The sequence below is a fragment of the Myotis myotis genome, unplaced genomic scaffold (genome assembly GCF_014108235.1).
Source record: "Myotis myotis isolate mMyoMyo1 unplaced genomic scaffold, mMyoMyo1.p scaffold_m19_p_11, whole genome shotgun sequence".
NCBI lineage: Eukaryota > Metazoa > Chordata > Mammalia > Chiroptera > Vespertilionidae > Myotis > Myotis myotis.
In genome coordinates, this window is record NW_023416315.1 from 19,830,004 (window position 1) to 19,845,650 (window position 15,647).

Genomic DNA, 15,647 nt, shown 5'->3' on the forward strand with positions numbered 1-15,647 from the left:
TGCTCAATACAGGAGCTGCCCCCTGGTGGTCAGTGCACTCCCACAGGGGAAGCCGGGCTCATGGCTGCTGAGTGCAGTGGCGGTGGCAGGAGCCTCTCCCGCCTCTGCGACAGCCCTAAGGACCCTTCAGGGGATGTCTGAATGCTGGCTTAGGCCCACTTAGGGGGGTGAGAGGGCACAGGCCTTTAGTGATTTAATAAATGACACTACGGACACAAATAAGGAGATATTCTATACTCATGTATGGCAATGCCCAATGTTATAAATAGGTTAATTAGCCTCCAACTGAATTGAATAAATCTATAAATCCAATGCAATTTCAGTAAAAATCTCCATTCTGTGGTGTTTTCCACAAAAGTTGACACGATGACCCTAAATTCCATACGGAAGAATAGAGAAGAAAAGAATAGCCCATGATAATTTCAAGCGAGTAGATGAACGTAGGAAAACACATCTGACCATCTAGCAAGATGTCTATAGTTACAAAAGGAAAACACCATGCAGGATGGACAAACAGGCCAGTGGATTCGAGTGGAAAGGTCAGAAACCAAGTCGCATACATAGGGAGACTGGGTATGTTTCAGAAGTGGCATTATATTAGGGGAAGGATGTCAGAGAGGCGAGTTAGTGTTATGTCATCCACCTGTCACCCTCTCATTCATCATTCACTCATTGACATGCTGACCGCCTATTTTGAACCTGGCACTGGAGAAGTCCACAAAGAAACAAAGTCAAAACAGATCAGAGGAGCCCAGACCTCCCTGCCCTCAAGGATCTCATCTACAAGAATAAATAGGCCACAGAAACAATTACCCTATGGTAGTGTCCTGGAGAGAATAACACATGCTTCTAAGAAGGCTGGGGAAAGTGATATTTGAACTGGGTTTTGAAGGATGGATAGGAGTTCACCAGGCTGGGAAACACTGAGCTGCTGGGGAAGTGATAGTGCTGACTGTGGAGGCAGAGCACTTGGGAAAACATTTCAAGAAGCGAAAACAGCGTAGCCAAAAGCCAACGGCGGTGGGCTTTATTTTTGAAAGATATTCTTTTCTTTTAGGTCATGCAAAAAAAAAAAAAAGTGACCAAATTCTTCTCTGGAATATCTCTAGTGGATAAAGAAATTGCATGGGAAATACCTCCATATCTTGGGGTCAAAACGAAAATGCAATGTTTAGAAATGAGGAGAGTAACTACCATGTTTACTACACATTGACCAAGTGAAAAACTGGCTGACTCAATGCTCAGGAAATATATGATATGCTAATCATAGATTTTCTGAAATTTCCCTTTTTGCCAATATTTAAAAAAAAGAATTAAACATCAAAATTACATTTAATGCTGATTAGCCTCACCCATAACTACCAGCATCCTTTCCCGTCAATGTATCCCCACTGCCTGCGATCTCATTTCTCCAGCCAAACAAATGCAGGCAGGCACTTCGGAATAGCAACTCGCTTCGTGTGTCCACACATTCCCCCAGAGATAAACAAAAAGGGGCGGAGGGGAATGTCAAGTTAGTTCAACATTATTTTAGGCCCACTGCCTACTTTCCCCTTTGTGATGGGCCACTGTTTGTTTTCACGGCTGATAGAGTGTCCGGTTTTCTTTTGGGTCCACAAGGACACTCTCTGAATAGTAGCCTACATGTGAATGCAGGGACACTCTCCGAACCCATGTTATTTCGGGCTGAGTTATTATGTCAACCGTTCCAACGAAACACCCCATATCTTGAAAAGTCACTAATCAGCCTTTTCCATTTGCTGAAGTTTATTGATTTTCAAGAATATCTTTTCAGAAAAAAAAGAGAGAGAACATTTTGCAAACTTTAGGGCAGAACCGAAAATACCCCAGACAGGAAGAAAATACCCTAGACAGGAAGAATGTCTGCCCAAGGCTATTATACTGGGCCTGGTCTGCCTGGAATTCAAAAACCACACCAAACAGAAGACGATGATACGCAGGAGATAAGGGATGTTGGACAAAGAGCCCAGGAATGGCCATTGCATGGAAACAAGAGCAAGAGGAATCGCCAAGGAAAAGTCTCGGCGCTGAGGAAGTCCCCCTGACATGACACTGTGTGAGAGAGCAGGGTGATACCTGTCTCACATCTGCGGGGCTGGAAGGCATAATCCCTGCTGGTTTCTATAACAAGTATGTTTCGATGGGTCAAGGCAGGGGCCGCCCCAGTGGATAATCAGCTCAGCCCAGGTTGTAGACAGAGCTGCTTATGATGTGCAGCAGTTGGGACATTCTGCTTTTTCTTCTCAGCAAACCTCCGGGTTTCTCAGCCCTGGCACTCTGGAGGTTCGGGACTGGGTAAGTCTGGGTGCACTGTAGGCTGTGTAGCGGTGACCGTGGCCTCTGCCCACCGATGTCGGCAGCAACCCTGGGCTGAAACCACCACAGATGTCTGCAGACATTGCCAAATGTGCCCCTGGGACAAAGGAACCCTGGTAGAGGACCACTGGTATAGACAGAAACCCTATCACCTCAGTCTGTCACTGTTATCATTTACATGAAAAACGAGAACTTTATTCTCTTATTTGGGTTTCAAAGGACCCTGGGTCAAAGGCAGTTTTTCCTTAGCTGCTTGATATGCACAGAGGAGGGGGCAGGAGGGGGCGGGAGGGGGCTGAGGTCACTCCCAGCTCCACGTCACTGGGTGTGGAGGTCACCCCAGCAGGTCAGGCTTTGGCCCAGGTCACTGAGGGAGGTGGAGGGAGGCAGCCTGTCGCCGTCAGAGGCGCTGGACCCCCAACCTCAGCCAAGGGTTCCTTCTGCGTTTCCCAGAATCACGTGACATTGAACTTGGGAGGAATTAGGCTAAACTTGGGACTTTTCTGTCTTGCAAGGTCAGATGAAATGCTGGCCTTGACGTGAACCTTTTCAGACGTGAGGAAACCCGCCGAGGGGCGCCAGTCGGTGGGACACAGAAGATTCCCGTGTCCCTGCGGGGCCAGCTGCGCAGACGCAGCCGAGAGCCTGTTTCTCAGCCCGGGCACCGCTGACGCCCAGATAACTCTATTCAGAAGCTCTTCTCATGCATTTAAAACAGGGTTCATTTCTAAAACATCCACGACCACACAGCTGCTGGGGAATCGCCCCATTGCCTAAAGCGACACCTTCATTTGGTAGCTAATTTCCTGTCAGGAATAGAAGGGCAACAGTACAACACTTTTTTTTTTTTTGACACTTCCCTGCTCAATACCCTCCAGCCCCCCTTTCCCACCCCCCATTGTCTGTTTCAAGTATCCTCAATCTTAGCACTATTGATATTGGGGCCAGACAACTCCTGGTGGAGGGGTCCCGCCGGGCCTGTGGCATGCTCAGTTATTGGTAAACCCAGTCATGAGAATCAGAAATGCCGGCACACAATGCCAAGGTCCCCCAGGAGCAACTCCCGCTGGGAGAGAGCCACCCAGGAGAGGACAAGGTCCCATTCTTATGTCACATCCATCTTCCTCGCACCTGGCAGTGCCTGGCGCATAGTCAGTCCTCAGTCCATATTTGATGACTAAAAGTTACATGTCTAAATAGTTTCTTCTCATCAGAACTTTCAAAGACACCCAGCTAATATGACAGCAATCACTGGTGCTGTTTTCCCCTCCCAACAAAACACAAAAAGAGTGTTCCTATGGCTGTAACATGGCAGAGTCAGACATTTTAGTCATTTCGGATAGCCTCTTTGGATTCTCTGTTCTTTGGAATAGAAAAAACTCAGTGTGAAGTTAATAACCAGGAGGGAAAGGCTATAGCCGACTTCCCCAGGCCGTCTACACGGGAGGACTCCTTCCTTCACTCACCACCTGGGCACTGAACGCCCCAGGCATCCTGGACCCCACCTGCCAGCTTACGGGGCCAGAGGGACCTGAGCAGGGCAGACACCTGCTCCAGGTCAAGCTATTCTGACTCTCCCTGGAAGCTTGGGGCTGGGGCTTTATTGCTGGTTTGGTAACATATAAACCAGGGAGTGGGTTGGCCGGGTGGCTCAGTTGTTGGAGCATCATCCCCTACACCAAAAGGTTGTGGGTTCCATTCTCGGTCAGGGCACAGACTTAGGTTTCAGGTTTGAGCCCTGGTCGGGGTGTGTACAGGAGGCAACCAATCGATGTTTCTCTCTCTCTCCCCCTTCCTCCCTCTCTCTAAAATCAACAAAAACATATCCTCAGGTGAGGATAAAAACAAACAAACCAACTAACCAACCAACCAACCAACCAACCAACCAGGGAGTTATCATCAGCCATATTCTGCACACCATATGGACTAAGGCATTTTTGTGCAGGGAGAGATCAATGAAGCTGATATCCAGAGAGCAGAGAGCAATGAAGTGGTGGGGAGGGAGGGAGGGAAGGAAATGAAGGGAGGGAGGGAGGGGGAGGAGAAGGAGAGGCCGGGTCCAGGCACACTCCTAGCTCCTGTGTCCTACCTCCTGAGTTCTGAGTGGTCCCTGGGGGTGTATGAGCCCCTCCTGCACCATAGCCTTGCATTTAGCTTATGACAGTTTCCAAGGGTTCTATTCCTTGAAAACAAGGAGTTTCTGGTCATTAAAATGGTAGGGTCAGGCTCCAGTAGGAGGCAGATAAAAAGTGGCTCTTCCTCACTGCACTTTGGGAGCAGACCCCGTGTTTTCTTCATAAAAACACAATTTCCAAGCCCATGTATGCCGGCCTCACGGCAAGTCCCTCAGTTTATATTCAAGGCGATGAGTGTGCCTTTCCTGCCAGTTGTTCCAGACTTGTTTCTGCCCAAACAGCCTTTTATGATGATTAAATGAAAGAAACAAAATAAAGCCCACAGCCATTGCTGAAGCCGATTTCTGCCTGTGCCCACGTGAGGCAGGCAGATGACGGGACGAAGGGCTGAGCATTTTGATGAGATCAAGGAGGGCGGGAGAGCGGGGTGGGCATCTGGGAGGCCAAAGTGGCTCATCCCAGAGCAAGTGATCACCAGACTGAGCAGAAGGAAAGCCAGTGCTGGGCCCAGAAACCGTAAATGAACCCCCAAACCCAAGGCGGGTGGTGGTGGTGCCGTCACTCCTGGTCACCCTCAGCCTCCTGACTGGTCCTGTCCTGGCACCTGATGGGTGGGAGGTCTGTGAGCAGGAGCACATGGCAGGGACCACCATGGGGAAGGGGTGCTGCTGGAAGCCCTATCTATCAATAGTGGGGGACATAAAAGGTAAGGTGGGCAACCACCAAACTTCTGCCTGGACAGGGCCACTCTAGAGAGTCAGCACAAAGGCAGCTGGACAAGAGGAGTAACCGGGCATGTGTGTGCCACCCCCAGTTCCCCATGAACCGAGCAGCACTGCACAGCCAGGCCCTCCGGCCAAACGGGGAAAGAGAGCTGGCCTCACGCCCCTTGATACAGTCTCCGTCTCCTTGACACAATCTGGTGACCCAGACAAGGGCTACATGTGGGGAAGGATGAAGCACAGCTAACACAGGTGCTAACACAGGTGCAACAAGCCACGGACGAGGCACTTGTGGGCGGGGAGTGAGTTATCGGCCACACGTGGGGATGGGGTGGATGGTCAGGGGTTGGGGGAACATGGGGTAAGGTTAGGGTGGAGTGGTTTGCTCTTAACCTTTAGAACTTTCTGGACCTCTGCTCTCCATCTGTATCCCATACAGGGTGTTCCTGCAGTGCCTGGTGGAGGGAGAGAATTTGGTGGAAGGAGCCAGTGATGTACACACACATGCAGGCCTGGGAAGGCTGCTAAGAACCCGAGTGGGCAGAGGAGAGACAGAGCCCCGGGTAGTGAGTCCGCTATGATTGGTTGATCATCCAGATGAGCTGCGAGCCCCTCTCTCTCCAGGATGGGGTCCTCCCTGCACCCTGTTCCCTCCTGGCTCCTTTCTGACTCTGAGTTTCCACTCCTGCCGCTTGCACTGCCTGGAATACAGGAGGAGGAAAGAGATGACGGAAAGAAGAAAGGCATGCGTGGCCAAGTCAGGATAGAAAATACGAAATACAGAGAGTGCTCAAGCTAAACACAAAAGCACAAGAGAAATGAGAGACACCAAAAGATGATAATAAAATAATGAGAGCAGCTAACTGTACTGGGTACCAGAGACCATAAGTGATATACAGGTATTCTAGAAACTTTACAATGCTCCCATTTTATAGACGAGGAAACTGAGACTAGAAGAACTAAGCCCTTGGCCAAAGCTCAAGTCACGGCCAGAGCACAGAGCTGGTCACAGCTACCCCATCACTGTGCTAAGTGGGGAAGGAAGGACAGTTAGCCAGATCTGGGGGCTCCGGGGCCTGCCAGCCTAGAGATTTTTAGTGCTCAGCCAGTAAGTATTATGAGGATAGACCACCTAAAAGCGAGCTATTCCTTTCATAGGAGAATGCCTCCTAAGTCAATCAGATGAACAGAGATGCAGACGTAGTGCGAGTAAAGTAATAGAGTGGTTTTCTGTGTATAAAACGGTTCGTTTTTGAGGAGTCTGTCAACCTCATTATTCCTTCAACAAATTCCTTCTAGGCCCAGGATGCACAAGTAACCCCAGGGAATTTAGGATTTAAAATAGCATCATCTGCATACAAGGTGGCAAAGTACAAAATTATTGCACAAAATGAGGCACAACTTGAATTTGCCTCCAAAAGGTTTGTTTCCAGAGCCGAATGGTGGCTTTTCCTAGACACGCTTCCCAACGCCAGGACAGTAGCTATGGCCTCAGGAGCAGGACTGGGGACTTTCTGGAAGAACGGAGAGGGAGTTCCCACCCTGGACCTGCTGGGTTGGGGGCTTCCATTCATCCCTCTTGATGAGGTACCTGGGGGAGCCAGGGGACCGCTTTTTAGCTGGGGGAACAGTCTTGATGGGGCAAAAATTGCTGTGGGTGAGGCATTAAGATTGGCAGATGGGAACCTCTGCGAGGAAGCCGCTAGACCAGAGTCCTGACAGGGCCTCCTGCGGCTCATTCACTGATCAGCACGACAATGTGACTACTTGTCCCTTTTACTGAGCACTTGCTTTGTGCCGTACACAGAATGCCTTCCAGTAACAACCCAAATTACAAATTATGGAAGTTTCAGGATAAAGCCTATGAGAAGTCAACATAAATAAAATGTTTGTGTTTTACGTCTTAATTTTACGCTAATTCCAAGCAGATGGCAGGGGCCTTCGATGGGAACTTTCTTCAGGTCTGTTCAGTGGCCTGTTACTAAAAAACCCTGGTTTTAGAACAGCGGTTCTCAACCTGTGGGTCGAACAACCCTTTGGGGGTCGAACGACCCTTTCACAGGGGTCGCCTAAGACCATCGGAAAACACATATATAATTACATATTGTTTTTGTGATTAATCACTATGCTTTAATTATGTTCAATTTGTAACAATGAAAATACATCCTGCATATCAGATATTTACATTACGATTCATAACAGTAGCAAAATTACAGTTGTGAAGTAGCAACGAAAATAGTTTTATGGTTGGGGGGTCACCACAACACGAAGAACTGTATTAAAGGGTCACGGCATTAGGAAGGTTGAGAACCACTGTTTTAGAAGGTTCTTCCAAAGACAATGGGGGTGGGGGGATGTGAAGAGAGGCTGAACGAGGATGGAGGGTGGGAAGGGCAAGGAGTGACAGAGGGAAGCACTGCTCCAGCTCCAGCTCCAGCCACTCATTCTTAAGGACAGTGGCACCAGCAGTACCATTGAAAGCCACAACCAACTGACACAGCCACTCAAGTGCCTGCTGCGTCTCAAAGACGCTATTTAAGCGGCGGAAGAGCACTGCTCCTGTCTGGCTCAAGCAGCCTCTCTAACAACGGGCCTGCTCCCCACTTTTACGTCTCTCAGTAGCTGTAAGTAAGAAGTCACGTGGAGCAGATACGTTTTAAGCGAACATTTAAATAGCGGTTGGTGTTTTTCAGTGATAAAGCAATTGATAGTGATCTTGTTGCCAACAGGACTATTTAAGAAAATAAGACTCAACGATCTTTTTGTTTTAAATGTCATTTCCCATTCATAGACCTAAGACTAAAACACTGAAATTAGTTTTGAAATTATCAATCAACTGTCTGTGCTCATGATGTTTTTCAGACAAGCTAAGGTCATATATATATATATATATATATATATATATATAGAGAGAGAGAGAGAGAGAGAGAGAGAGAGAGAGAGAGAGAGATAGAGAGACAGAGAGAAGCTGCCCCATGCAAACACACCATATAAGGCATAACTCCAATTGTCTCTGAAAGCCAGAAGAACTGGGATTTTCAAGAGGAAGGGAAAGAATTTGCAAGTCCAAGAGGATCCACCCTCCCACCCCACGGTAGTGAACCCACTAGATGCAAAGGATCAGGATTTCTGCCCAAAGTCAGAAAGATTCCTTCTTAAGGCAACAACATCAATGAGGGTTAAAAGATAGAAAACAGGAAAGGAAAAAAGCAAAAAGCCATAAAAGCTTTTTATACCCCAAATTAGACCTGCCACTATTCGGTGGTGGGAGAAATGTCAAGAGCCCTGCAATGCAGCTCTTCCCCCTCAGGCTCAATGCGGAGGGCTGAACTATTCCAGCCCTCATTCAGTTATAGCATGCAGAGGCCGAGCCTCTCGCTTTCCAAAAACAGAAGCACAGTGAACGCACCACAGCGACGCGAATGCAGATTTAATAGACACACATTTGTCCTCATGAAGGACCAGAGAGCAGCAGAACAGAACAGCTTTCCCGGGCCAGCTCCCACAAAGGGCTGTGCCGGTTCCAACAGCCCCCAGGCTGCTGGCCCTAAAGGAAAGGAGAGTTAAAAAAGGCAATTCACAATTAGCCACTCCTGCCTCTTTCATCCTGGGTCTCCCCGCTCTCCAGCCTCCAAATCGTCAGCCCCTTTGCTGGGGCAGAGCCTCCAAGGCCACCGGCTCTAGAAGCACCGAAAAGCAGGGCAGGCCGTCTGGCACCAGCCTCCCCCGCCACCCTTCTTGGAAATCACCCTAGGGCAAAGGAAACTAGCCATCATTTCCTGAGGGCAGGCCATGGCCACCAGGGCCGGTCTGAAACGCAGATAGCCATGTTCCCAGTCTGTAAATACACGTGGGAAAACCCAGTTGAACTCCCACCAACTCTCCGCATCTTTTTGTTCGGTCTGGGGAGCAGGATCAAGGCTGCGACCCCAGGGAGCTTGGCCAGGCGGCCGGGGTGCTGCCCGCACGCAGAGGACAAACAGAAGCGACTGGGCGGTATCGGCCGTCATCGCCTGCTGTCACAGCTGTCTGCACACAGACCGAAGGAGGGACGACAGAAGACAAAACACAGAATGTGAAACGGGCCACTGTGCCCACTTGCTCGGAGGCAGCACCGTTCTCGCGGCTACGCTGCGGGGAAAAGCACTGCCCGGTGACACCAGGTCTCAGAGGCCACCGGGGGCACACTCTGCTTTTCCTTCCCTGGACACGGCAATCTGAAGCGGGAATGGGCCCAACTCTGCAGGACTCAGTTAATGTGCACAGAGGTGTTTGCAGGCATCCCTCAAGCACAGGCGTTCTGAGGTCGCCCATGAGGTTAGATCCAAAGCAAGTAGCTACATGCGGGGAGCAAGGGGCAGCCGTCGAGTGACTTTAGCACAGGGGTGGGCAAACGTTTTGACTCGAGGGCCACAATGGGTTCTTAAACTGGACCGGAGGGCCGCAACAAAAGCATGGATGGAGTGTTTGTGTGAACTAATATAAATTCAAAGTTAGCATCATTACATAAAAGGGTACGGTCTTTTTTTTCAATAGTTTTATTCATTTCAAATGGGCCGGATCCGGCCCGCGGGCCGTAGTTTGCCCACGGCTGCTTAGCATCAGAGACTAGATGGAATCACACACTGTCCTGGTCCCTCGCCCGCTCAGAACAGAAGAAAGAAGGCAGAGGCTGGCTTACCTTAAAGTTGTGTGTCTTCTCATAGTTGAAGTGGTTGTCGTTGTGCGTGAGGGCGGCCCTCCTGACCAGGGAGGAGATCTGTGGACAGGCAAAGAGTTTGAGAGGGGGCCAGAGAAAGCCGCCCTTCACGCCCACCTTCACCCCCCAGGCCACGGCCAGCAGTTCCTGCCGCTTCCTGCCCGGCTTAGGCTTCCGAACCACTGCACACTTTTTCTCATTTTCCAGCCACAGTTCCTGGGAGAACATCGTGTGTCCCCCGTGGAGCTGGGGAGCGGGGGCTTGGGGAGCGGGGGCTAATGTTAGGCAGCAGATTTGAGGCAGCTGCCTCTGTCCCGTCTGCAGTGGCCTCGGGCATGTGACCTGGAAGGGCCGGACTGCGGGATGGAGCGGCTCTGCCTCTGAATAAGGACGGGCCTGTTTTGTGCTATTTCTTAAGGCCGACGTGTGCCTGGGACAATAGCACATTCATGTGCACAGCAACCCCCAGATGCCGCAGCCAGGCAGCCACTGAAGAATCAATGGAGGAGGCCGGGGCAGGCGGCTCTATTCCTGGGGCCACGCACACTGCCAAGGAGAGACCTCTCCTGCTTGCTAGCACATTTCATACACACACACTCACACACCACCACACACACACTCACTCTTACATACACACACTCACACACACACACACTCACACACCACCACACACACTCACTCTTACACACTCACACTCTCACACACTCACACTCTCACACATAGACATTCACACACACACATACATACTCACACACCACACACACCACACACACACATTCACACACACACTCTTACACACACACTCACACATAGACATTCACACACACGCTCACACACTCACACACACCCTCACACACACTCACACACACACACACACACTCACATAGATATTCACACACACACTCACACAAACCCTCACACACACACTCACACACACACTCACACACACACTCACACAAACCCTCACACACACACTCACACACACACACTCTCACATAGACATTCACACACACACACATATTCACACACACTCACATACACATTCACACACACACTCACATAGACATTCACACACACTCACATACACATTCACACACACTCTCACATAGACATTCACACACTTACATACTCACACACTCACACATGCACACATTTACACACAATCATGCACGCACACTTACACACACAACTGGCTCTGATGTTCAAAGCCTGAGGCTACATCTAATTATTTTGGGGCTCCGAACCCCATCCTGGGCTGAACTTTAAACCTTTAAACCTGATGATTTTTTAATTATTTGGGATCAAGCTTGAGTCTCTTTTTAAAAAGAAATCTGCTCCAGTACTTGAAAGTCCAGTTTTCATTCACATGCACGCCTTAAATTAGAGCAGTCTGAGTGAAAGTCCACTTTTCATTCACACACGCGCCTTAAATTAGAGCAGTCCGAGCAGAACGGGGCAGGGAAGAAGGCATAGCATTTCAGCTGTGAGGTTTACAGCCAGAATTTCAAAACAAGAGGTAGGATGTCTGCTCCAGGATAACCCCAGTCTCTCCTCCCGCCAGCAACAGGCAGCCCCCCCACCCACACAGACAGCATTCCTTCACCCAAACCAAAACAGCATAGCTGCTTTTCCTTGAAATAAGACGTCTTCCATGTCCATTCTGTGAGTGCACGAGCCTGAAGCCTTCCTTGCTCTTCAAAAAGCATCATCTATTTGATGGTCTCTCTTAGGGCCACGGTTTTTTGGTCCCTGATCTATCTGTCCACTAACAGAAGTGAGAAAGTCATTACGTCTTGGGAGAAGTCCTGATCTGTTGGCAAAGTTTAATGCAGCTAATGCCAGGCAATGAAATCAATGCCTTTGCAACTAGAAAGCGAGAAGAACATAGATGGCTGGACCATTACATGGATGGATGGCCCATGGATTTCAACCCTTCCTCTACTGCAACACGGCTCCATGTTCCAGCCCCTGCAAGTAGCTTTGTGGAGAGTAACAAAAGATCAATCATTTCCTATGGAAGTCTTTACTCCTGGCCATCACACTCATTCCAGCTCGGTTCAAAAGTGAACTCTCCCATTTCATCCTCTGTGACCTTCAACAACAGCCAGTGTTTACATTGAGCTATGGAGCAGAATGACTTATATTGTGCTAGACAATCTTTAGACTGTGTTGCATGCACTTACTCATTTAATTTCAGCTCATGTGTATGAGGAACTGACTTTTATTCCCACTGTTCAGATAAAGATATTGAGGCACTGAGAGGTGAAGCAATTTGCCCAAGAACATGTAGCTGGTTTAAGTGGCTGAGCCAGGAGTAGAAACCAGAACATGTGTGTCCATCACTCAAGTTCCTGAACACCAAGTCCTGGTGCCTTAGTCAGCCTGTGGTACCACATCCACCAACCTGTCCCACCAAATGCTTTATATGAAATATTGGCAAAGTCTTCCCCTCCTTACCATGCTTGCCCCGCAATGACTTAGACCCTTCATATCCCTCTGGTCCACCGGCACACACAGCACAAGAATCTCCTTAATCCAGTCACTGCTCCACGTGCTCAGAAGATGCCAATGATTCTCCATGACTTACCCATGCCCTGGACTGCCCCAATCTATCCAGCTCATCTATTTCCCTCCACCCCCTCCACAAATCCTATCAAACATCTTCTCTGACATACTCAACTTCTCACCTCAGTAGCTTGCCCTGTCCTGTAGAATATTCCAGCATCATTTCAACATGTCTACATTTTCACCAACATTCACATCCTAACTAAAGTGCCCCCTTCTCCAAAAAGACTTCTCTCACCGAAGGCAAACTCTCTCCTCTGAAGTCCCATTGGGTTTCCCCACATTTTCCTTTTTTGTGCTTATCACTTTCTATCTTCTAGAGGGGTGATCTGTAACAGGTTTGGTACCCCTGCCACACTGAGAACTCATTGTGACATGCTCTGTGTCTAATTCACCATTTTCTCCCTACAAGGGTGTCTAATAAAATTCCTTGCCATGGTAGCACTGACTAAATATAAGTTGCCAGAAAGTACCTGTACTGTATAGGAAGCCAGAGTTGTGAAGAAAGGTGTGCAAAGGTGTATGGGGTGGGATCTCCTGGCCCATCCTACAATCACCCATTGCGATGCTTTAGCTCCCAAGGACCTGAACCTCCAGGGGTCTGCCCTCCTGATGGGCTCCACTGGATTCCTTAGCCCTCTTTCCCAACTTGAGATTGCCCAATCTCAAAGGCCATCTGCCACTCACAAGATTGAGTGAAGGTATGGCACACCTTGGAAAGGCTTCTAATCCTTAGCCAACAGGCAAAAAGACACGAGGGAGGAGGGTCTCTTGCCAAACATCCACAGCTAGCAAATCAAGAGACCTTCTGATGTTGAACCATTCTGTGGAAGAACAGATTCTGTGATCTGAAAAAGGCTAATTATATGGATTCATGGTTTTAGAATCTGATAAAATAACCCTTTCAATGGAAAATGGGCCAAAGGGTCTCCTTTTCCTCTTGGTATACGGGTGGTTGAATATAAGGGGATTTAATGTTTTCTCTTGCATCACTGAGAAGAGAACAAGTAATTTTTCATTTCTCTTTGTGACAGTGATTTCTTTTTCAGATATGTGCTCAATAGAATTTACCCAAACACAGGACACATTCAGACGCGTGGAGGAACTAGACACTGTTCATTTAAAGTGTGTCTTTGCAAGGAACCAGAGTGTTGGCATTGAGAAAGCATTATTGTGAGGAGTGTGGGTGACCCCAGATCACCCTCTTACTAAAGGAAAAATGATTACAAACGTCTCTTGGTGCAAAGGTCCCTCTTCAATAACTCCACCACACAGAGCTCATCTTTCCAACCTTCTCCAGGACAGTGCCTGGGTTTCTTCTCCATCCCCCACAATGACTAATACATCTTCTTATATGCATGAACAGCTGCTAACAGTAGCTTTTCTAACAACATTTTCTATCTGACCTATCTTTAAAAATCTATACATTCATTAGATCAGGGGTGGTGAACCTTTTTTCCTGCCAAGGGCCATTTGGATTCCTGTAACATCATTTGTGGGGCCATACAAAATTATCACCTTAAAAATTAGCCTGCTATATTTGGTCAAGCATTTAGTTAACTCACCCCTAATACCTTGGCAGGGCCAGACCAAATGATTTTATGGGCCTCATATGGTCCGCAGGCCAGACATTCCCCACCCCTGCCCAACATGAAGCACATTTCCCTAGATGCTCTGTTTAAGTCAGGGAGTCTCAATTTTGGAACTATGGACATTTGGGGCCAGATGATTCCTTGCTGTGGGAGGCTGTACATTGTAGGATGTTTAGTGTCTCCCTTGCCTCTGCTCACTAGATGCCAGTAGAGCCCCCCAACTATGATAATAAAAAATCTCCCCAGACATTGGCAAATCTCTCTGCTGGGGCAAAATTGCCCCCAGGTGAGAATACCTGGGTTAGATGGATAGCACAAATATTTCCTTCTGATAAGTCAGGTATTTTATGAAGCACTTTGAATATATTAACACATTTAAGATTAATAACCCTATGAGGGGGGTACTGTTATAATTATCCCCACTTTACAGATGAGGAAATGAGAACTGAGGGTTTAATCAGTAGTTCTCAACCTTCTGGCCCTTTAAATACAGTTCCTTATGTTGTGACCCAACCATCAAATTATTTTCATTGCTACTTCATAACTGTAATGTTGCTACTGTTATGAATCGTAATGTAAATATCTGATATGCAGGATGGTCTTAGGTGACCCCTGTGAAAGGGTCGTTCGACTGTCAAAGGGGTCTCGACCCACAGGTTGAGAACCGCTGGTTTAAGTGATTTGCCTAAGGTTACATAGCTAGTATGTGGTAGGGCTGAGTTAGAACCCAGGCACAGCTAACTAATTGTATGCCCTCTTCTCCAAGAACAAGTTTCTTTAATTTTATTGTGATAAAATACACATAGCATTCACCATTTTAATCATTTTAAAGTGTACAATTCAGCAGTTTAGTGGCATTAGGTACATTCACACTCTCTAGTCCCCGAACCCATCACCCCAAATAAAACCCAGTACGCATACCCCTCCCTTCAGACCCTGGAAACCACCAACCTGCTGTCTATCTCTGGATTGGCCTATTCTGAATATGTCCTAATAAGTGGAATCACACAACATATGGCCTTTGTGTCTGGCTTCTTCCCCTTAGCATGTTTTCAAGGCCCATCCATGCTGTAGAATGCATGAATACCTCACTGCTTTTATTGCCAAAGGGTAATCCATTGTATGCATAGAACACAATGGATTTGTTCATCCGTTCAGCATGTGGGCATTTGGGCTGTTTTCACCTTTTGGCTGTTGCAAGTAGTGTTGCTAAGAACATTCTTGAACAAGTGTTTGTTTGAACACCTGCTTTCAGTTGTTTGGGGTGTACACCAAGTCTATGCTTTTAACTACCCTCTAAACTGCCTCTCATCCAAATAGCGTTCACATTAAAAAATGTCTAGGGGTTCGATGCCAGGATTATTGTCTTCCCCATCGTCAGCCTGTGCGCGGCTGGCAGGGCTGGTGTCCCTGTCTGGTTTTAAGGAGGAGACTTGCGTTCTCCCTGGCGCCTCTTCCAAGGCCTGCGCTGCTTCAGATACTTTCGGGAGCAGGTGGGGCTAGAAATAAATGGTGAAATAAACTCACCACTTCCCTCTCCCTTATAAACTAGGGGCCCAGCACGCGGAATCACGCGCGGTAGCCTGCCGCTGCTCGC

At 48.2% G+C, this 15,647-nt stretch overlaps 1 protein-coding gene across 1 annotated transcript in view; it reads right to left on the bottom strand.

Moving 5' to 3' along the window:
• Positions 1–15,647, bottom strand: part of CHN2 (chimerin 2) — a 233,747-nt gene that overhangs the window by 12,851 nt on the left and 205,249 nt on the right. The window contains exon 7 of the mRNA XM_036327746.1: positions 9,876–9,953. Coding sequence (XP_036183639.1) covers positions 9,876–9,953 — 78 coding nt within the window. The remainder of the gene's footprint in view (positions 1–9,875; positions 9,954–15,647) is intronic.